Raw genomic sequence first — 22,005 nt, forward strand, 5'->3', positions numbered from 1 at the left:
TGAAGCTGAGAATCTTGACATGGATCCTGAATGATGGGGGGGGGCAGTAGAGTCAGGCCGGGATGGGGAAGAGTACTTGGGCTAGAGTTCAGCCTGTGAAAGCAGGGAGTTTGCATAGTCAGGCCTGAAATGTGATGAATGCGTGGATGAGGGTATTGCTGGCTAGAGTGGCAAGGTAAGCGTCAAGGCATGGATGTGGGGTGCATAGGACGGTGAGGTTCCCTTTGGTTCCATGTGGTGTAACCATGAAAGGTGATGCTATCAGCACTGACGGGAACCAAGGGCTCGAGTCTTGTTGACATTCAACCGGTGAAAGTTTGATGTCGGACAGCAGTAGTCTGGGAGTCGAGGTGGAGAGGTAGAGTTGGTTGGTCATTCACATACATGTGGAAATTGTCTAATTCAGATTTCTGAAAACACAACTGTAGAATGGCTCAAGACCAGTTCTTATATGACTAATTCCATTGTCAACAGTATGACACCAACCGCTTGATACAAAGCAGGCATTGGGACAAAAAAACAAAGTAATGTTAAATATGTACAATATTGATTAGGCCACACACTGTATCTGTTTTGAGCACCTTATCGTAGAAATGTAAGAGTAAGAGCCAACTCAAATAGATTCCTGTTTTTATTGTACCCATAGAAAATGTTTCATGGCACACTTAGTCATCAAAGAGACCAAAACCCATGTCGTTGTCTGACTCTTCAGATTCCTCTTCCTTCTTCTCTTCCTTTTTCTCCTCAGCTGCAGAATAGAAAGAAATACAAGCTTAGCTCTCCAACCTCATTAACAAAGTGCAAAACATCCACCAGAGTGTCAAGTGGGTCTGGCTGTACAGAAAGCCAGATGCTCTCGTGGAGCTGGTAGGTTAGGTGTTGTGCATTACAAGAGTACACCCAGCAGGTTAAGTTGTGCGCCCATGATATTCACCCTATTGGTGCAACAAAACTTTCATACTTTAATCCAACTAAATATTATGGTCTATTACCTCCGCACCTTATGATGTAATCTAGGCTGTGCTACACTGAAAGACACGTGGATTCCCCTGTGCAAATTCACCTCCTAACCTCCGAGCAACCTGCCCGCTTCAACCGCTCAGCGGGCTCCGGCCTGCTTCACACCCCCCACCTTGCTACCTCACTATCGGCGGTCAGGCCTTCAGACACTCTGCCCCTACCTCTGGAACTCCATCCCACAGTCCCTCCACCTCACCCCCTCCCAAGACCCTGCTTTTCAACCGTGCCTGTGGTCACCTTCCTTCCCCCCGTCGATTCTCCAGCACCTTGGGACATCCTCCCGACGTGAAAGGTGCTATACAAATTTAATTTTGTTTTTGTAGTACTTACCAGCAGCCGGGGCAGCAGCAGCCTGACCAGCAGCACTAGGAGCAGCACCACCACCAGCACCAACGTTACAGATCAAACTGCTGATGTTGACATTTGCAAGTGCCTGGAAAGAGTCATACAAATGTCAAATGGTATAATTGACTAAATTAGTAACTACAGCTTTGGCAATTTTACTTGAGATGACATGCATTTCACTTGATAAGTTAAGCTTTCAGTATTCATTACTGGAGTTGCAGTTTACATTAGTTAAATGTAATTTTTATTGTGCTGTCTTACCTTAGCAAATAGATTTGGCCAGAAAGGCTCAATAGTTATTCCAGCTGCTTTGATGAGGGCATTGATCTTGTCTTCCTAAACCAAGAGGCATATTAACACAATCAGTTACAGAATTAAGTGCATTAGATTGCATCAACAGGTGTCATATGTAAAAAAAACGTACATTTTGTTGTGCCTTTTACATTGGGAGGATGTCGGAGGATGTCTCAAAGCTGAAGGATATACTGTAATGTGATTGCACATATTACACATGTAGGAAAGTGTGACAGACAACAACTTGGATTTTTTATTCTTATATTTTTATAGCGCCCTCCAGCCGGACGGCGTCTCAGAGACAATTTACGCCCACAAATATAGTCAATTCACTTTACAGTATATTCTGTGAAGCGCTTTGAGACATCTCAAAGACGTGAAAAATGCTACATCAAATGCAAGGATTATTATTATGATGTCCCACAAACAGTCATGAAAGTGAATGACCAATTTAACGAGTGGGATTTGTTGGCCAAGAAACTTCCTTTATGTTCCGTTAATGACATAATAAATCGAGGTAAATATCTAATGCTCAACATTTACCACCAACAGCACACCCCAATCCAGCATAAGAGATGCATATGAACAGTGGTGCGGCTTATTTAAGAAGCCGCCAACAGCAGCAGCAGCACAACAGTGAAGGGAAAGGGGTCACTGAAAAATCAGAAGCAAATAAATGTACGTGTTGCTTCACACAGGCAGTGAAGCTGCTCAGCTCCAGGAGCACAGCTGTCTGCAGAGGGAGAGGAGAGCCTCTGGTCCTCACCAATACTACACACGGACCCATGTGCACAACCCCGAGAGGCGACAACAACAGGGATGGAAGAGCCAGAGGCCCTGGCGGGCCATTCCCGGCTCGAGAGCCGTCAGCTCGGCTCCTCCACACGTGGCTGCGGCCTCACTGTCCCGCGAGCAGGAATGTCAGATGTCACCGGGATCCGGGCCTATCACCCCGGCTGTGAGTGCCAGGCGTCCCCGGGGTCTGGGCCTATCTCCTCGGCTGTGAGTGCCAGGCGTCCCCGGGGTCTGGGCCTATCTCCTCGGCTGTGAGTGCCAGGCGCCCCCGGGGTCTGGGCCTATCACCCCGGCTGTGAGTGCCAGGCGTCCCCGGGGTCTGGGCCTATCACCTCGGCTGTGAGTGCCAGGCGTCCCCGGGGTCTGGGCCTATCACTCCGGCTGTGAGTGCCAGGCGTCCCCGGGGTCTGGGCCTATCTCCTCGGCTGTGAGTGCCAGGCGTCCCCGGGGTCTGGGCCTATCTCCTCGGCTGTGAGTGCCAGGCGTCCCCGGGGTCTGGGCCTATCTCCTCGGCTGTGAGTGCCAGGCGCCCCCGGGGTCTGGGCCTATTCCCCCCCCCCGGGGGCCCATCTCCGCGGCGTGGGGCTGCCCTAACATGGCCGTACTCACGGTGACGGTGACCTCGTCGTCGTGCAGGATGAGGGCGCTGTAGATACAGGCGAGCTCGGAAGCGGCCGTCATGGTTTACGGTCAGTTTCCTGGGGTCGGGAGCGGAGCTTCGGTGCTAGTCGCCGGCTGTCACGCGGGCCTTAGCTTCAGTCGGAAGAACCGAGCACCTCAGAACCGAGAGAGAAGAGGGGGGGCGGCGCGGCCGGAAGGGACTCTTATACACAGCTGCATATCACGTCACTTCCCTTTGCCGAGACACGCGTTTCCGGTCACCTCGAGCCGACAACCACGTGCTCTTTCCCTCATTCCCTCCCCCTCCATTGTCAGAACAGAGCCGCTGTCTCTGTGATAATAATAATAATAATAATAATCGTTGCCTTCGCTATAGCGCTTTTCACGTCTTCTCGAACGTCTCAAAGCGCTTCACAGAATCGACTGTAAAGTGAATCGACCGTATATTTGCGGGTGAAACGCGGCAGCCAACGGCGCGCAGCGGTGCCCCACAAACGGTCGTGGATTGAAATGAACCAATTTATTATTTTTTTCTTGAGGGATTGTTATCAGGAGTGTGGAGTAAGGAAACTTGCCCAAGGTTTCGCCCCCTGCCGGGAATCGAACCCAGGTCTCTCTCGCTTGAGCGGCGAGTGCTCCGACCGCTGAGCTACAGGACTCCACTAACTTATTACTCTCCTGTGCGTGTGTGTGTGTGTGGAGAGAGAGAAAGAGAGTGAGTGAGAGAGAGAGAGAGAGAGCAGCGTCTCCTTGAGGCTCCGAGGTGACATGTCTGGTAATGGAATGTCAGGATGGAGCCAACCCTCTGGGGGTCCTGGTCGACCGGCTCCTGAACCAGGCTTAAAGATACAAAAGTGGACGAATTGAGCTCACAAGGGACACAGCAGTCATGTTAAGGAGTTTGTGTGTTAGAGCAGTGTGGGGGTCTTTCCTGCGGCGGTCTCTAGTCTAGTTCCTGAGACAGGCGGGTCCGCAGTACTGGTGGCAGCCCAGCCAGCCTGGCTGATTGGTAGGACTTGCAAGGGAATGCCCTTTAAGTTGACAGATAGGCGTGTGGAGTAAGAAAACTTGCCCAAAGTTTCGCCCTGCCTGGAATCTTCCACGTCATTGACATATCAAAGCGCTTCACAGAATGTACTGTAGAGTGGAGTGACTATTTTATTATCAAAACGCAGCATCCAGTTGCACACAGCAATATCCCACAAATAGCTATGGAATGAGCGACCAATTTTATTTGGAGGATTGTTCCAGGACATCAGGAGAAACTCCCTTTTCTTTTTGAATACTGCCATGGAATACTTAGTGCCTGATTCTGCTCTCTCGATCTAAATAAAAGTGACTGAAATAACTACGTAGAGTTGACTATGGTTGAGGGATGAGAGAGGTAAATCTTGTTCATAAAAAAAACTATTAAGCCTTAAATCTGCTTCTTTCTACTATGTGACTGGTGTCAGCACAAAATTTAAGTAACACAGGGCTGTCATGGAAACATCTGCTCAACAAACAGTGCATTATTTGCCCTCCAACAGATTTGTGTCATCAGAAATGAAACGCAAAGCATTTAGTTTCATATGGAAAAGCAAACAGCAGTGTTTGTGGTAGAGATTTGACCTGAACAGGTCAGCTCTCAAAAAACAATGTGATAAAACAGTCCAAGTGTTGGATTACCCTCTCATTTACCTTATTGATGTGATAAGACACTATCAACAACAACAACAAGATTCCATTTATCAAGCGCCTTTCACGTCGGGAGGACGTCCCAAGGCGCTGCACAGTTGGGTCATGACCCGAGCAGGGGGGAAATGGTCAGGGTGAGGGGAGAGGAGGGAGCGAGGAGGGGGGAAATGGTCAGGGTGAGGGGAGGGATGGGAGGGAGCGAGAAGGGGGAAGAGAGTCGAGAGGGGGGGGGATTATTACTAATATTGCAAGGATTATTACTAGGCGACTAATGCAAGGATTATTACTAATATTGACCAGAAGGAAGACAGCAGTAACCAGATCTTCAAAACCATGATAAATACATTTCCTTTCCAAGATTGGCATATTACTGAATAAACAATATTAATAATCTTTGCATGTCATATAACACCTATAATACTGAAAATCTCAAAGCACTTCAGAGAATTGCCATAAAGTGTAGTGACTGTGCATTTATAAGCAAACACCGCTGCCATTTTACTCGCAGTAGGACCTGACAAAAGTGACACTCCAGTGCAGAATTAGTGGGAGCATTGTATTTCCGTCTCCTCCTTCAGATCATTCATGTGCTTATAAGTAACCCTATGTACTTCCCGGAATTTTAGAGGCTTTGCTAAGATGTTAACTTAACCCATCTGCTTGTTCGGGTTGTCTGAAGTGTTATAGAGATAAAGCCTTTTAGACGCACCAAGATAGTAGAAAAGGACATGAGGTTTAGAGCTTTAGGCAGGGCGAAACCTTGGGCAAGTTTCCTTACTCCACACGCCTAATAATAATCCCTCCAAAAAACAAAAACAATAATAAAATTGGTCATATTCAATCCATGGCTGTTTGTGGGACATTGCTGTGCGCAATTGGCTGCCGCGTTCGCCCACAAATATACAGTCAATTCACTTTACAGTATATTCTGTGAAACGCTTTGGGACGTCTAGAAGACGTGAAAAGCGCTATATCAAATGCAAGGATTATTATTATTATTATTAGAGCTGCAGAGGACAATTTCAGTAAAGCACTTCTTTACCGAGAGGGTCACTAACAACTGCAACAGATTATCAGGAAGGTGGCTGAGACCGGGAAGAGGCGTTCAATTAAAAAAAAAACAGCCCGATGGCAAGGAAGACAACCGGGTGGGTATTCCGGAAGGAAAAATCTAATGTGGGGATGGGGTGGGGAGAGAGAGAGAGAGAGAGAGAAGCCAGTGGTGCCGAGCGAGGAATGGGAGCGATCGGGAAGGAGGAGGACGACACGTTACACTTGCACCGCGCCCTTCACGTCGGAAAGGCGTCCCGGGGCGCTGGACGATCGGGTTTTGGATCCGGTCTGGGAATTGGGGTCAGGAGTGGGGGGTGTGGAAGGGGAAGGTCCGGGCGAAGAGGTGAGGTCTTTAGACGGGACTCGGAAGGAGGCGGGAGGGGACAGTCCTGCAGGTCGGGTCGGGAAGAGCTTTTGGGGCCATCCTCCTCTCCTGCCTCTTCCTGTGCCAATTCCCGGTTGGAATGGCGAGCGCGTGCGCAGAAGGCGGGGGGGGGGGGGGGGGTGGCGGTTTGGCGCTCGAGCCTGGTTTAAATGGCGCGCGCGCGCAGTCGGCGCGGGTGAGTGTGCGAGTGGGGGAGGGGAGGGGAGGGAGGGAGGAGGAGTGGCGGTTGGCGGATACGTCAGGTCGGCCTCCTCCCTCCCTCCCTCCCTCGCTCCCTCCCCCTCACGCTCCCAACCGCCGCCGCCGCCGCCGCTGCTGCTGCTGTTGCGCTCAGAGCCCGGAGCCATCTGGGCGCGGTGCGGGCGGGAGGGAGGGTCACTCACCGGCTCGGTCGGTCGGTCGGGTCGGTCGGTCAGTGAGTCAATCAGTCGGGGGCGGTTCTGTCCTTTTTTTTTAGTGGCGGAGGGAGTGAAGCGTTAACCCTCCTCCCTCCCTCCCGGTTCATTCCTCCCTCCCTCCCTCCCTCCCTCTTCCACTCTTTGATGCGCCTCTCCCTCCCTCGCCTTTTTCTCCCCCTCTCCCCACCCCACGCTGTAATATAGCCATCATCGCATCTTATTTTTTTTTAAATCTCCCTCTCTCCCTCCCTCTCCCTCTCTCACTCACTCCCGTCCCTCCGTGTTTCCCTCCCCCTCCCCTCCCCCCCCCCCCCCTCCCGGCAGGTCAATAAAACATGTATCCTGCAGCTGGTGAGTGAGTCAAGTCTGTTCTCCACTAAATCGGTCGTCTCGGTCGCTCGTCTCGGTCGCTTTGCCGTAAATGTGTGCAGACGTTTACGTTTGATAATGTTAAATATTTGGTGGGGTTTTAGATCCGCGGCCCTTCCCCTTTCTCTCTCGATCTCCCCCCACACACACACACACACACTTCACTAGGCCGCACTGGGTAAGCCTCAGCCTGGGAGTAGAGTTGGCGGTAGGTTGGGGTGTTGGTGAGGGCTCTCAGCCTCTGACCTGGCCTCGCTGCTCTGAGAGGGGTCCCGGTGGCCTCTGGCCTGTAATGAATGTAGTAGGTGTTTGTTATTATGTAGATTGACATCATTTCTATACATATATATATATATATATTGTGTGTGTGTGTGTGATGTGGGGGATGTTAAACACACCAATGTTTTGCTCGAGATTAATTACTGTAGGAAAGTGGAGGATGTGCCGGTGTCATAGTAAATGCAGTGAAGGATGGGTTTAGCGTCAAACAGTGCCTCTACTGACTGGCAGATCAATCCGAAAAGGTCATCTGTAAATGTTTAAGCCCCTCTTTTTTTTGGGGGAAAAAAAAGTTTTAAAAGTGCACGATCGGAGAAGCAGTCTCACTCTGCTTTTGTTCTCCGTCTTCGGTTGCTCTCGAGCGAAGGGAAACCTCTTAGGACCTCAAGGAAAATTCTTTGTAGGTGGGATTGAAATGAAGAGGATGAAGCATGTTGTGGTTAGTAATATAGAGTTGGCATTTAACATTTAGGTGATTGTCGGTGTCTAAATGTGTATCACCTTTTTGCTCGTTCTATGGTTTAAATTTGAATCTTCAAATCAACAAATGCGTATACGATTGCAATGTTTTTACCAAAATGTTTGTGAGACACTACTGTGTGTAATTGACTGCTATGTTTTGCCCACAATAGATACAGTCTATTCATTTTACGGTATACTATGTGAAATGCTTTGAGACTTCTCAATGACATGATAAGGTGCTATATCAAGCGCAAGGATTATTATATTATGATGTATAAGCGTGTGGATAATCAAGGGTGCATTGAAAATTCTTATGTTTTCATGTTTGGTACTGGATTGAAATTTGTCAAATAAGTTTGTCAAATAGTGTTTGCTTTGGCATTTTAGGTGGTTAACAATGGGAGGAATGTGAAAACACAACACAGTGTAAACTTATTTGGATTACAAAGACTAGTACCAGTGTCTTTCTCTCTTGCCAATTTACCCCATCAAATGTTCTCTCCTGAAAGTAAATACTTTTTTCCTAGTTCTATATTCTATACAAATACTTTTTTCCTAGTTCTATATTCTATACAAATACTTTTTTCCCCCTTCTATACAGTTCCACCCCATTGAGTGTGGGCAGTCTGCAATGCCCATCAATGTTGGTCTAGTATAACTAGTGGTATTGTTGTTTATGCATTTGTGAAATACTGATGCTAGTTCCTTGAAGATTTCAAAACCATTTACTTCAAAAAATCGGGATTCAGTATGGATTTTGACTACTTGGTAAGTTAGGAGTGAGGGAAGAAAAATGAAAATCTGCCAGGTTTTCCTGCTCTTTATTTCTGCCAGTGATGCTTGCTTGAAAATCAGTATGTGATTATTAGCTAAAATGCATCAGGTACTTGCTACCCAGGTTCAGGCATGAATTGTGGCTATTTGAGTGAGCTTCTTGAACTGTACCACAGCCTGAAGTAGTGTCTTTTGGGGTGGGACAAGTGATGGCTATCCGGATGTGAACAAGAAGAAACAATGATGGATTCATGGGGGTGGTGGGGGGGGAAGCTATCTAAAGCTAGAAAAGTTGATGCTTGAGTAACTTTGGGTCACTATGTAATGCAAGCATTTGTAGAAATCAACCAGAATTTGTCTAGCAAGCACATGTCAGGCTTTGGTATGATGTGCTATAACACGTGGGCTTGACTGTATGACAGGTGAAAGGATTAGTCTCTTCTTTGTTAATGTCCAGCACAATCCTCACAATTTGTTTTCCTTCAGAGAAACTATTCTTAAGGTTTAGTGTACCCTCACCCTATACAGACTTGAAAATTGTGCTAGACTCCTGACAATTATAAATTAAGTGTGAGCCCCAACCCACCCCCCACGCACAAAATACATTTTGATGCCTAAATCATCTTGAAATAGCTTAATCCAGGCATCATCCATATTGGTACAGTCTTAATGCAACTGTTCAACAATGGGCTCTTGGAAGTTCTTGAGGTACATTTTTAAGTGACCATTTTTAACAGTATAGAACTGACCAGCCAGGTGTCTGAACATGTGGAAATCCATCACCATGTTGGAGTATCTGACTCAAACTACTGAGAACTCTGCATATATATGGAAATACCCATTTGGTGTGAGGCAGCACTTTCTCCTTGGAGAGGCACACCATGCTTACCTGATCTCAGAAATCTAGTCTATTATCAGTAGTATCATGGAGAACTGTGTACTTGCCTGGATCAGAAACTGGACTACTGTACCTTGACATCCAGGATTCCATCGCATGTCAGATTGGAGCCAGTTTAGACCCAAAGAGATCACTCTTGGTTTTTCTTTCTCGTGTGTCTTTTCCCCCCCTACCAGGAAATGAAGGCAGGCAAAACATGTCGATGAAGGGCCTAAAACGGATAGTTGTGAAGCTAGCATTTGCATCAGTGACTGTGTTCTGAGTGATTGATGAAAACTGGGTTATTTGTCTTCATTTGGTTATCCACTAGCTTTTGTTTTAACTGGAGCTTTGATTCTCTTTGATCAGATGAAACTTACACACTTAGGGTTAGGGAGGACGTCTCAAGGCACTAGACAATCAGTCTTTCTGACTCGAGCAGTGGGTCGGAATCGGGGATGGTGAGGGGCGAAGAGGGGGGGGGGAGGAGTGTGACCGAAGGCATAATCAAAGAGGAAGATCTTGAGATGGATCTTGAAGGAGGCAAGGGAGGGGGTGAGATGAAGGGACTGCGGGATGGAATTCCAGAGTGTGGGGGCAGAGAGGCTGAAGACTCACCTGCCAATGGTGGGATGGGCGAAGCGGGGTCGTGAAGCAGACCGGAGCCCACTGAGCGGAGGGAGCAGGCAGGTTGGTAGAGAGTTGGAGGTCACAGAGGTAGGGGTAGCAAGGCCAAGACAGGAGAACAAAGTCTTGAAGAAGTTGGTGAGTTGGTTGCCTGGTTTTACATTGCTTCCCACACTGATTTGACTGGTTTAAGGATTATTCTCAGAGAAAATTGAATCGTCCATCTCAGTAGCATTAGTTTCAGGCGCTTAACCTCAGTTATTTACCATTTGCTGCAAAATCTGATGATACATGGGGATTAGGGAGTGGGGTATTTATTTCATAGCCACTTGCAAATTGTCTGAAATGGCTTTGATTCTTCTTGCTAGAGCATCTTTGGATGGTTTCTGATATTTGCACTCTACTGTAATTGGCAGGCTGACACCTGAAGTGAGGATTCTTCAAATCCCACTCGAAGGCTGAGGCAAGGACCATCTCTGCTGCTTTTAAATTGCATCAGAACCACCCAAGTCAGCTGTCATTTTTTTAAAGATAGATCTGCCTGAGCCTGCTTCATTGTTCAATTTTTACAGCATTTGTAGATTTCTTTTTACTGGCCCAATAAAGTGAACAGTTAGTAAAATTGGCAAATAAATGGCTGAAATTCATCTGAGCTTCTAATGAATCTGGAGGAACCATAATTGTACCTTGGGGATATTGATTCTAGACTGTCCATGTTTATTGCCAAGACCAGGTAGTTATGCTGGTTGTCACAGTAGTAAGGTCCTTCCATTGGTCTTCACAACTCTCGAATCTAGCTGTTGACATGGTCTCTTAGGTGCCATGATATTCTTTCTTCAAAAGATGAGAAGGCTGAGCTAATTTGGTGAGTGTTTTAGTAGAGTAAGCATTACCTTCCAACCTTTGAAGAATACATCTAAAAAAAATCTGTGGCTGGAAATTGGCCTTTCAGTTTTGCATGTAGTAGTGAACATCAACAGACTGCTCAGTGTGGTCTTGTTGGACGTTACTCAGCCAGCGGGTTTATTTTGTGAAATGGGTAAATCTGCTTTACTGGTGCTCTTAATTTAATTAATCAATGAGAGATTACAGTTGATTTTATAAACCTTTTCATTTGTTAGTAAAATAATAAATGTTACTTGTGTACACCAGGATTTTCCTACAGTTTCCGCAACATCCTTCATAGACTGCAATTTTTCTAATATAGGATTTAATTAAGAACACCCGTTTTCATCACAACTGAAAAGGAACTGTTGAATGAACTGTATACTCAAAAGGCAATGATCACAGCAATGCATCACTGCTTACCTGCTTGTATTTTGGACTTTACTTATATAGGTTCACACCCATCCTTGAGATTCCTTCGGGGTATTGGTGAAAGGTTGAGAGAAAAAACAAATGATTCTGCTCTCCTGGTCCCTCACATTGATGGGACTGCAAGCTGATTTGTACAGTGGAATTGCTTTTCCAGGAGGAATGTCCTGGGAAGGTGCCTTGTGCAGTCTTCAGGAATGATCTGATTATTGAAAGGGAGTGGCTGAGTATTTATGTTGTGACTTCAAGGAAGACTTTGCAATCTTGTATTAGATATTGGTGAGCTTTACCTGGTGCCCTTGGAATTCTGTTGCATGTTTTAGTATTGTTTTTGATGATTCCAATGATGTAGATTAATTTTAACAAGTCAAGACAGGGTTGAGTTATTACAACAGTTGAAGGGATTGGAGATGTGTTTAAACTTCATGGAGGGTATGGTCATTTCCAAAACTGGAGCGCTTGAATGTTCGTAATGTGGCAGGATCAGATAGAATGCATCCAGAATGCTTTGGGAAATGATGGTGCAACTAGAAAGAGAAAAGGCTTCTTTTTTTACAATTATGCATGGAGGTTGTTCCAGCAGGTTGAAAATAGTTGATGATCCAGTATTTTTAGTAGAAGCATCATTCTGGAAATACCAGAATATCTATCATTCCAAGCCATTTTGATCTTACGAAAGGCAGCTAATGTGTTTAAGACACAAGAATGTAATAGTTGATAATTAACATGCTAATTGTTAGATAATTTGGTTTCAATAATACCTGACTCAGTTAGTGGGTACTATCCTTTGCATGAGATGTTGACCTGAGGCCCCTTCTGCCTGTACTGGTGGTGGTAGAGATCGCATGGTAGTATTTGAAAAGAGGGGGAAGTTGTCCTGGCTAACAATCTACATAGATTTGGAAATGGACCATTTGGCCCAACTCGTCCATACTGTATTCCACATGAGTACCTCAGAGATCATTCCTGGACCCTGTGCTGTGTATACACAATATAAAGCACATGCTATATTATAATTCATTCATATGAAAAATATGTGTAGGTTTACCAAAGTATGTAGGAAATTGTGTTGCTAGGTGCAGATTATTTCCTGCATATGCTGACATAATATAATTCCATATTGGTACTAAAAGTAGCCAATTTCATTGCAAAATTGAAGTGGATAAAAGATGATCGAAAGCATGGTGAAAGACATACGTCTTAAGATAGGCTTTGAAACAGGGAGGGGTGACTCAGAGGGTATCCAGGATGGAATTGCAGAGAGTGAGGGCTGAATGGCTTAAGGCTCAGCCGCCTAATGATTGTATCATGAATAGGGTGAAGGACATGAAGTGGGGAAATATGAGAACTGAATAAGATGGGATGTGATTTATCATGTATAAATGCCATGGCAACTAAAATGCACTTTCATAAATACAGACGTTAAGCTGTTTTCAAGGATTGTTGGCAGACTTCAAATCTAGGTGATTGTACTCAGCGAATCCCAGGATCAATTTCCAGATGAACCAATATCAACTGAAGGATCCTGCCAAGCTTCATTTTCCAATGAAAGACTTGTGGATTTGTTTTCAAATGGCTGATGAAAGAGAAGTTATAAGAACAATGAAGGAAAGGCTCGGGTGCTTTGGTTATATGAAGGAAAGCAGGGTTTTCCTTGGAGAACATAGTGACAACATCAGTTTGTGGTGTGGAGAGTAAGGGCGAGCAATCAAGTCTCTGTTTTCACATCCCATGTCTTGAGTCTGCAAAATAACAGGATGGTGTAAAGCAGTATGCAGTTTTTGTTGGTAGCTGAGGCATGAAGACATGAGGGAACATGGACAGGCAAAATTATAGCTAAATTGACTTCTAGTTAAGAGAGGTGTTGTATGTCTAGTGTAAATGCAACAGTTAATTTGAACACCTGTTTGCAATAAATACAATTAGCATAAGTCTTATCTTTATATATTATAATCACTTAAGTCGTACATTCACCCGAGTTCCATTCAGTTTCCTATCAAAACCACTTAGATTTCTTTGCACTACTCATATTAATCGCCTCCTAACTTGTAACCCCGCTCCCCTATCCTCCATTACTCTCGCAATTATTGGCTGCATTGAACCTTGGGAAATGATTACCTTACCCGTCGCAGCATGTGTGCTTACCGGCTGGCTGCATTGAATCGTAGTTTTGATTAGTCGACACAAGCACAGAAGATTTTCATTTTCTGCGATTCCAGCGCTTGCCAGTGTGTACTCACGGAGCGACGGGTCAATACGCATTGAGTTGCAGGAAATATAGTCTTGTCGAGGCATGTGCACTTACCTGCTGCATTGAATTACTCATGTGCAATGTAGATTATTGATGAAATTGGATTTTATACGACTTGCAGAGTTTTCCTGATACTTAAACTTCATGTAAATCGTATTAAATGTTATATTCCTGACTGATAGGACTTGTGTAAGTTTTGCTGTATTAAACTGAGGTGGATTGTGCTGCATGCTGGGGAAATGATGCAGTGGGTTAGGATGCTAGATTTGACTTGTGAATAGTTTATTTATACCATTGTGCTGAAGTGATGAGTGGGTGCGAGTTGTTTCCTCCACTGTCAGTGGGAGGAGGCGGAGGCTTGATTTTTGCACCTTCTCGTGGATAATCAGAGTGACATTCAGTCACCTGCCTTCAACTTTATTGAAGGAGGATGCTGTACAAAGTCTGGAAATGTAGAGAAGGAGGGGAAGTGGAGGGTGTGACAGGTTATGATGTGGTAAACATCTAAATGTTAAATTTCAACGAACAGAAATTCTTTAAATTCAGTTTTTCTCTTGTATGAGATATTGAGTTTTATCAGTATGGAGCTTAGCTGGGAGGAGCATGACTTTTTAAATTAGATACGAAATTAAAGAGCCCTGTCAGGGGAGATAAAAGAGTATTCACTGCCAGTTTTCTCCCCAGGTCTCTGAAGTTGTTGACTTGTATTTCATGATCCAATGTTTATGCCTGACTGCCTAAGTGGTTATTCTTGAAGTATTTTTTGCCATATTTTCATGTGCTTCTGCCATTTTAATAGAATAACTGTAAGGTTTTGATGCATGGTCTGGTCCCCAAGCTCTGGTTTTCTTTTTATAAACAATCATTTTGACGCTGTTTAACTCTGCCTAATAAATGGGAACTTCAATCGGCTATAGGCCAACATGTGTCAAATGTGTTTGCTGAAAGCTCTTCGATCAGTTTTGTTTGATATCATGTATTTGGAAGGTAAAGAGAGTTGACGATTAATTCTTTTTGAGGCTCTTAGTTTCCTGAAAAATAATAGTTTTAAACCTGCAGAATTCTACCTAGTTCATTGATGAATTCTCTCGCTTTTATTCTTCTCTGTTGAGTAATTTAACGCAGTAATTACTAATCTGTCTCTGTATGGTTGGAGACAAGTGTTTGGAAACCATGTTTCAGCGGGAATAGATTTTAAGTCTTGGCTACAAAAATGGGTTGTGACTTGATGGAGGCAGAGAAAATGTGACTTGCAAACTAGACAAAGGGGAAAGAAACTAGAAGGGGTTTCAAAATTGAACTAGACAACTTCCTGACAACTAAAAGGAAATTAATCTTATCCATTTTAATTTGTTAGGTAGATTGATTTCCCCATATCCCTTCTCTCCCCCTTCTATCATTACTAAGGTTCAAGCATTCATCAGTTCTCTGACCCTCACAGAGTCTTTACCATGTTTCTCTTTGTTCTCTTTTAGCTGTAACCAGAGAGACTGTGTCACTTCCACCTTTTATGTCACAACTAATCCATCTCGACCTTAATAATCATACCCTACCTCATGACTTTCTTTGCCTGTCCTTCTTAAAAGACTCCCAAGTTTTATATGAAAGGTCCAAGGAGTGTAGAATAAAAATATTTTGTGATTTTTTTGTTTAATATCACAATATTGAAGTGAATCCTATTGAGAATCTTGTGCCTCAGTCTGACCAGAGGTATAGAATTCACTGGGATTCTGGTGATGTTAAATGATTATTGATCCTGGAGGGGGTACAGAATTCACTGGTGCTGTTTATTTGTGGTGGAGGAGGCTTTGTCTGGCACTCAGACCTTGCCTTTAAAGAGTACACAATTTACAGCTCCTAAATCACTCCTCGGAAGGAGGAGTTGGATTGACTTTTTCGCATTCTGATCTACTTTTAGAGTTTTGGAATTATAAATTGAACTTTTTTTAAACTGTCTTTGATTGAATCTGAATCTCTTTCTAGCTAAAATTCTCCATTTATCATGCACAGGCACGTCAACATTTGAAAAAATATAATTCTATGAAAATATAAGAAGTCAGCAGTAGTTTTAAGTTGAAATTTTGCGCTAAGTACACGTATATAATTGGGAATTTTTATCCTGCATAAAGTACCTGCCGTATTAAGCTAATTCTTTTTGCAGAAAGGATCCAGCCTGCAGGAGAAAATCTCTGGTCAATTACTAAACTGAGCCAATTTTGTCGTAGTTCAGAGAATGGAAACTGAACAGCATGGAAGTCAAAGATAATCATGCTAAGCTCAGCTCACTAGATTTGTTGTGTTCTCTCAAGCATAAAACCATCTCTTACAGAAGCAGCCTTTTTTTTGTTGAGCACCATTGATTCACTAGTCTCAGGGATAGGCAGGTTCACTTGTGCTGAAGCAAGTGTTGTGATAACTGCAAATTTTGTGTAAATCCAAGTACATTCTCTCTTTTCAGTTCCACGTCCCCCTTCTCCTACGCCTTCAGTGCAGACGCTGTCAACCTTCAAACCACCTATTAGGCCTGACTTTGGCAGCGTGGGGCGACCGATCAAGCTGCAGGCCAACTTCTTTGAGGTGGACATTCCAAAAATTGAAATCTATCATTATGACATAGATATAAAACCGGACAAATGCCCAAGAAGAGTAAACAGGTAACATGTTGCAAGTTTTTTTTTCTCCATAAACCTTCTAAACGTTCCCTTTTAATCTAGATTTCTAAATGAGAATTTATGCTGGTTAAATTCACGTTTCCAATAACCATGATGTAAAGTATTTAAAATAATTGTTTATTTACTTCATTGTTGTAAGGTGGTACAGAAGATCCTGCATAAATTAAATGTTGTAACGCACATGTACTTAAATCAAGTGCACAAAGCAAATTAAGAATTTTGGACTGGGACTTGTCAGAATGAACTTGGGGGCATGTGTGGTGTATTGCTTGCTTGAATAAGTTGTGCACTTATCCGCAATCCACTGTAGAAATGTGCTGATTGTATTCACACCTTCTAGGGAGATTGTTGAACACATGGTTCAGCACTTTAAAAACCAAATCTTTGGAGACCGGAAACCAGTTTTTGATGGAAGGAAGAACCTCTATACTGCATTGCCTCTTCCTATAGGACGAGACAAGGTGAGTAAAATATAAATTCTGAATCTGATGCGGCAAATGCGAACCTCTCTGCAACACCCAGTTTTCTGTTCCTACTCAAAGGGCAAATACTGCACATCATTTGGCAGATTGAATTATTTTATTTGCAGTTTTGCTATTGTGTACAGAGACTGGAAAATGTAGATTATTAGTTTTCTCCCACTAGACCAGTGGTGGCCAACAAAAAAATCAATGATTCTTAATTGAATGCCATAAATTTATGCTACAAATCAAGAAATATTCAATCAAACATTTATTTTGTTGGCCAAAGAGATTGGCCACTCCTGCTCTAGAGTACAGTTTCAGTCTCACCTTTTGTAACAATTGTTACATGCAATGTTTTGTTTATAAACTACAAAAGAATCTTTGCAACTTTTTTGAAATCACTTTGTTGAGAGCTACATCATAGGAATTTCTCCTCCTGAATTGGAGGACAAATTGAGAGGATATGTTATTGTTGTACATGTTGTTGGTCAGATTTCATCTAGAATAGTGCATTCAATTTTAACTGCCAAATTGCTGGAATGATGTTGTCTTTGATACAATATAAAGATGAACAATAGTAATAATCCTTGCATTTGATATAGTGCCTTTTCATGTCTTCGAGAATGAAAAAACAATGAAAGAGATTCCTTGCATCACAGATTTATGCTATGAGGAAAGATTTCAGAAGTTAGACCTTTTCTCATTGGAAACTTTGAATGACTTATGAAAATGTTAAAATTTCTAATGACTAAAACTTTGTAAGATTGTTCCCTATTTTTAATAAATTTGAGTACAAGGTATAAGCTTTAAAATTAGGATGATAATAATAATAATTTTGCATAAGGAATCCTTGAAAGGATTTGGGGAAAAAGTACGAGTCTATTTGTGCAGGAGCACAAAGTCCGAACTTGTAACAAATTAAAGGAGGGAGGACAGATTCATCCATTTACGTTTAGAAATCCAATCCCTGTGTGAACACTGACTGGGCATGCTATAAAGTGGCTGGATAAACCCACATATCCAACCCTACTGATGAAGCTCTTAGATTTTTTTTATAGCACCTTATGTTGAATCTTCTCATATCTCTTGATAAGTATTACTTGTACAGTAGCTAACCTGTTGAGGTGTGGCACCCCACCCAATCAGAGGTCAGAGGTGTTACATAACATGTCTTAGCCAAGGGGAAGAAAAAAAGCTCCCAACAGAACCAGAATATTTTTTCAAGATTTCCATTCCTAGCTGACAACCACCAACACTCAAGTGTTGGCACTAAACCAAACGGACAAGCAGCTAACCAAACGAAGAGATGAACCAAAGCTTGACAAAAGGGCTAACCAATTTAATCTTATTCACGCTTGTCTTGTACCATGAACTTGCAAATAATTGAGTAAGATATTTTTAGAATAAAATGTGCTGAACCCTGTAACGTGTCCTTTGTGCTCTGTGGTGCTCAGTGCTGCTTGTAATGGGTGGTGATGACCTTTATAGAATGAGGATTACGTAAGTCAACCATTTCCTCATGTATTGTAGGTGGTTGTAGAGTGTAGTGGTTTGGTTTCTGTTAAAAGTCTAGAAAGCTACAAGTCTGACGCACAGGGTGCTGAGCTTCAAAATTTAGCTTGTGACCTAAACATTTTTCATTCTTTGAGGGGGTTGCCAGAGATCAGAAAAGCAATAGCCACATGACAGAGTGAATGTATATCTGCTCTTTCAAATGTGTACATAATTCCTCAGTGCACTTTTGTGACATTCACTGGAAGCATCCTGATTTCAAATTGGGTGCTGTTGCATACAGGACAGCAAGGTTACCCTTTAGATTAAATCAGGAGTGACAGCAAAGTGTTTCCATTTGTTTCTTGTTACAGACTCACTGGAAATCTCTTACACTATTTATTCATATTTTAACACTTCATAATCTTAAAACCGCCAAGCCTGGCTCAGCTGACAACAATCTCCTTTCTTGAGTCAAAAGGTTGTGGCTTCTAGTTGGGACTCTTAACTCCTATAATCTAGGCCAGTGGCTCTCAAATATTTTTTGGTGGCCTCAATGTGCAGGTCCCGTTTACCTGTTCAGGTCAATTTAAAAATCCCATGGCACTATTTGAAAAGAGAAGGGAGTTTCGCCCAGTATCCTGTCCCATCAATTACCCCAAATAAAATTGGACACTCACTTCACTTTTTGTGGGACACTGTTATGTGCAAATTGACTGCATTCACCCACAAAATGCAGTCATGCCTCTTTACAACATATCCTGTGAGGTGCTTTGAGGCGGCCTCCTAACATGAATTGTGCAATGTCAAATGTAAGTTATTAGGTCACCCCTAACCACAGTTCCAGTGAACAGGATCCTGTTTTAATTGGTCTTATCCAAATTTGTAGCATTTGTGTACAATGATTGGTAATAAATGGACAGGAGAATCGAGAAACACATTTCTGTAAGGTCAATTAATTTTATAGTCCTCCCAGAGGCATCTCCTGCATTTGTTTTATATTTTACTTTCTTCCCTTAACCCCCACAACAACCCCCCCACCCCAATTTAAATTGATGTAGGATAAATCCATCTGTTGTTGAAAATCTGTTTAATTTATTTGTTTGCCCCCTTTGACTAAGAAATAAGCTAGTTTTTCATGAAATGTGTTTGAGGATTACACCCACCCATCAATGAGCCTTTCAGCAATGAGTACATCTTTTATGATCCTGGAACGCTAGACTAATTCTCTGTTCTTGAATATGCCAAGTTGCATTTAGCTGCTGTGAAAGTGTCATCTGTTGTGGTGAACTGCGGTAATCTGTTTCAATTGATGCAATTCAGAACAAACTTCTTTAAGTGAAACCTGTATACTAGCGTAGGCCTGACTGAAAACATTGCAATTCTGAGCTGAAGTAGCATGGAAATTTACGGCACAGAAGGAGGCCAATAGTTTGTGTCTGGTACAGTGGCATTGTTGCTTCCTGTTTGCTTCATACGCAAAGCAAGAATTGATATTCTAGGGCCTAGCACGTAGGCAACCTGATGACGCAGAAATAGGCCATTTGTTTCGCGTGAGAAGCATTGTCCAACACATGGGAAGAAAGTGGACGAGCTGCATGCATGCTCAATGAATGGATTCACAGTACAAGCAAGTAATAACTGAATTAATGCTATGGTGAAGCATTTTATAACAGGGCTGCACTGTAGTGACACATCTATAAACGATTGTAGTGTCACATGGTACAGTTATGAAATTAAATCTCAATGCAGAAGAATCCTGTTAGGAGCCTTTGCCTGAATCATCATGTGTGGCGGCTTTGCACCACATTATAGAAAACTAGGGATTCATGGGTGATTTAAGCCTTGATCTTAGTTTTGTATGTTTTTTTAATATTGAAATTTTTCTGCTCAAAATTTCTAATAATATAAAATGTATTAATGTTTATAATGTGATCAAAAAAAGCAGGGAATTGGGATTAGAGTATGGTAGTAGATATACTTGCAGTGTTTTGCTCATTGAACTCAAGCTGGTGGAGTACTGTAGCTCAGTGGTTAGAGCATTCGCTTTGCAAGCGAGAGACCTGAGTTCAATTCCAGGCAGGGCGAAACCTTGGGCAAGGTTCCTTACTCCACACGCCTAATGATAATCCCTCCAAAACCAAAAACAATAATAAATTGGTCATTTTAAATCTACGACTGTTTGTGGGACATTGCTGTGCTACCGCGTTCGCCCACAAATATAGTCAATTCACTTTACAGTGTGTTCTGTTAAGCGCTTTGGGACGTCCTCCCGACGTGAAGAGCGCTATATCAAATGCAAGGATTATTATTATTATTAAGCTGTACTTTGAATCTATAATTTTATGTATATTTGAACAGATGTGTGCTATTTTCATTATTCTCTGTTTTTGAATGTAACATTTTGATTTTCGTGGGGTTTGAGTACTCATTTAAGAACTAAATGAGTTCTTAAATTAGTGTGATTAACTTTTTAATTGTTGAAATTAACATTTACAATGTCTTGTTCCTTTTTTTATTTATATATAGGTGGAACTAGAAGTAACTTTACCAGGGGAAGGAAAGGACAGAATCTTTAAGGTGGTGATAAAGTGGGTGGCATGTGTCAGCCTCCAAGCGTTGCATGATGCACTTTCTGGTCGACTCCCAGCAGTTCCTTTTGAATCTATCCAAGCACTAGATGTAGTAATGAGACATCTACCCTCCATGAGGTAAAGTTCACATTAATATTATTGGTATTCTCAAGAGTGGTGTGAGGTTTGAGAGGATTGTAACTATCCCCGGAGTTGGGGGGTGGGAAGAGGTAAGTGGAGTCTCTTTGGAGCTGACCTGGCTCCAGGGTAACCTACTTGGCAGTGGAATGTCTGAATCGAGTCATCCCTTTGTGGCAGTCTTGGTAGTCCATTCCAGGGGAAAATTTTAATTTTCCTTTCATTTGATAATTGAGACGATTAAAGCCCTTCGCTGTATTGCAGAATTATGTGGTGTGTACTGCTGAGACACCAGGTGTGTTATCAAAGTGACTATTGTATATCATTCTGACTGTCACCTCTACTTTAATTGCCTGTACAAAATGCACGGGCTTTTCTTTGGCTTCATTGATAGAATTACATAGACTGTATGTACAGCATGGAAATCGGCAATTTGACAAGTGAGTTTCACACTTTCACCACCCTCTACATAAAGATGTTCCTCCTAAAAGTCTATCTTGGATTTTCTGATTCAATGATAGTGGCCGAATATTATTTTGCACTCGCTTTTTTAAAAAAAAATTGTTGTGAAAATTCTTTTATTACGTTTATTATGATTGTATGGTCAGTGAACTGTTGCCGGTCCAGTTAAAAAATATATTTCTCATTTCCTTCCCAGGTACACTCCAGTAGGCCGTTCATTCTTCACACCGTCTGAGGGGTGCTCTAATCCCTTGGGAGGGGGCAGGGAAGTCTGGTTTGGATTTCATCAATCAGTCCGGCCTTCATTATGGAAAATGATGCTTAATATTGATGGTAGGTTTGTGAGAAGCATATTATGTTTCACTACACTTGATTTCAGAAAAGAGGCGGTATTCTTTCTCCCCCCCACCACACACATACAAATAAACCGGTTGTACCAGGGATGAGGATGTTGCAGAGATTCAAAGGCTTTTTTCCCACCACTTAGAAGTTTTAGAAGTTTTCAAGTTTATGAAGAATTAGGATAGGGTAAATAGTAAAAGGTTATTTCCTTCAGTTGAGTCTGAAGTGCAAAAGCATAAATTTAAAATCACAGGGGTGGTTATTTTATTTTTAAAAAATCTTGTATCCAGTGGGTGTTTGGAATGTGATATTCTCTACCGCA

General features: G+C 42.8%; 2 protein-coding genes across 2 annotated transcripts in view; one reads left to right on the forward strand and one right to left on the reverse strand.

Annotated features, from left to right (window-relative positions):
- Positions 1–614: 614 nt before the first annotated feature.
- On the reverse strand, positions 615–3,250 carry rplp1 (ribosomal protein, large, P1). The gene is given in 4 exon segments (NM_001292115.1): positions 615–748; positions 1,351–1,453; positions 1,627–1,701; positions 3,064–3,250. Coding segments are annotated over 4 exon segments (333 nt in total). The 5' UTR covers positions 3,136–3,250; the 3' UTR covers positions 615–665.
- Positions 3,251–6,904: 3,654 nt separating this feature from the next.
- The window catches only part of LOC103181061 (argonaute RISC catalytic component 2), a 40,383-nt gene continuing 25,282 nt past the window's right edge, over positions 6,905–22,005 (forward strand). The window contains exons 1-5 of the mRNA XM_007897266.2: positions 6,905–6,939; positions 16,000–16,195; positions 16,554–16,674; positions 20,698–20,879; positions 21,538–21,674. Of these exons, the coding sequence (XP_007895457.1) occupies positions 6,924–6,939; positions 16,000–16,195; positions 16,554–16,674; positions 20,698–20,879; positions 21,538–21,674 (652 nt within the window). The 5' untranslated portion in view covers positions 6,905–6,923. The remainder of the gene's footprint in view (positions 6,940–15,999; positions 16,196–16,553; positions 16,675–20,697; positions 20,880–21,537; positions 21,675–22,005) is intronic.

Source organism: Callorhinchus milii, unplaced genomic scaffold, assembly GCF_018977255.1.
Source record: "Callorhinchus milii isolate IMCB2004 unplaced genomic scaffold, IMCB_Cmil_1.0 Scaffold2, whole genome shotgun sequence".
NCBI classification, from domain to species: domain Eukaryota; kingdom Metazoa; phylum Chordata; class Chondrichthyes; order Chimaeriformes; family Callorhinchidae; genus Callorhinchus; species Callorhinchus milii.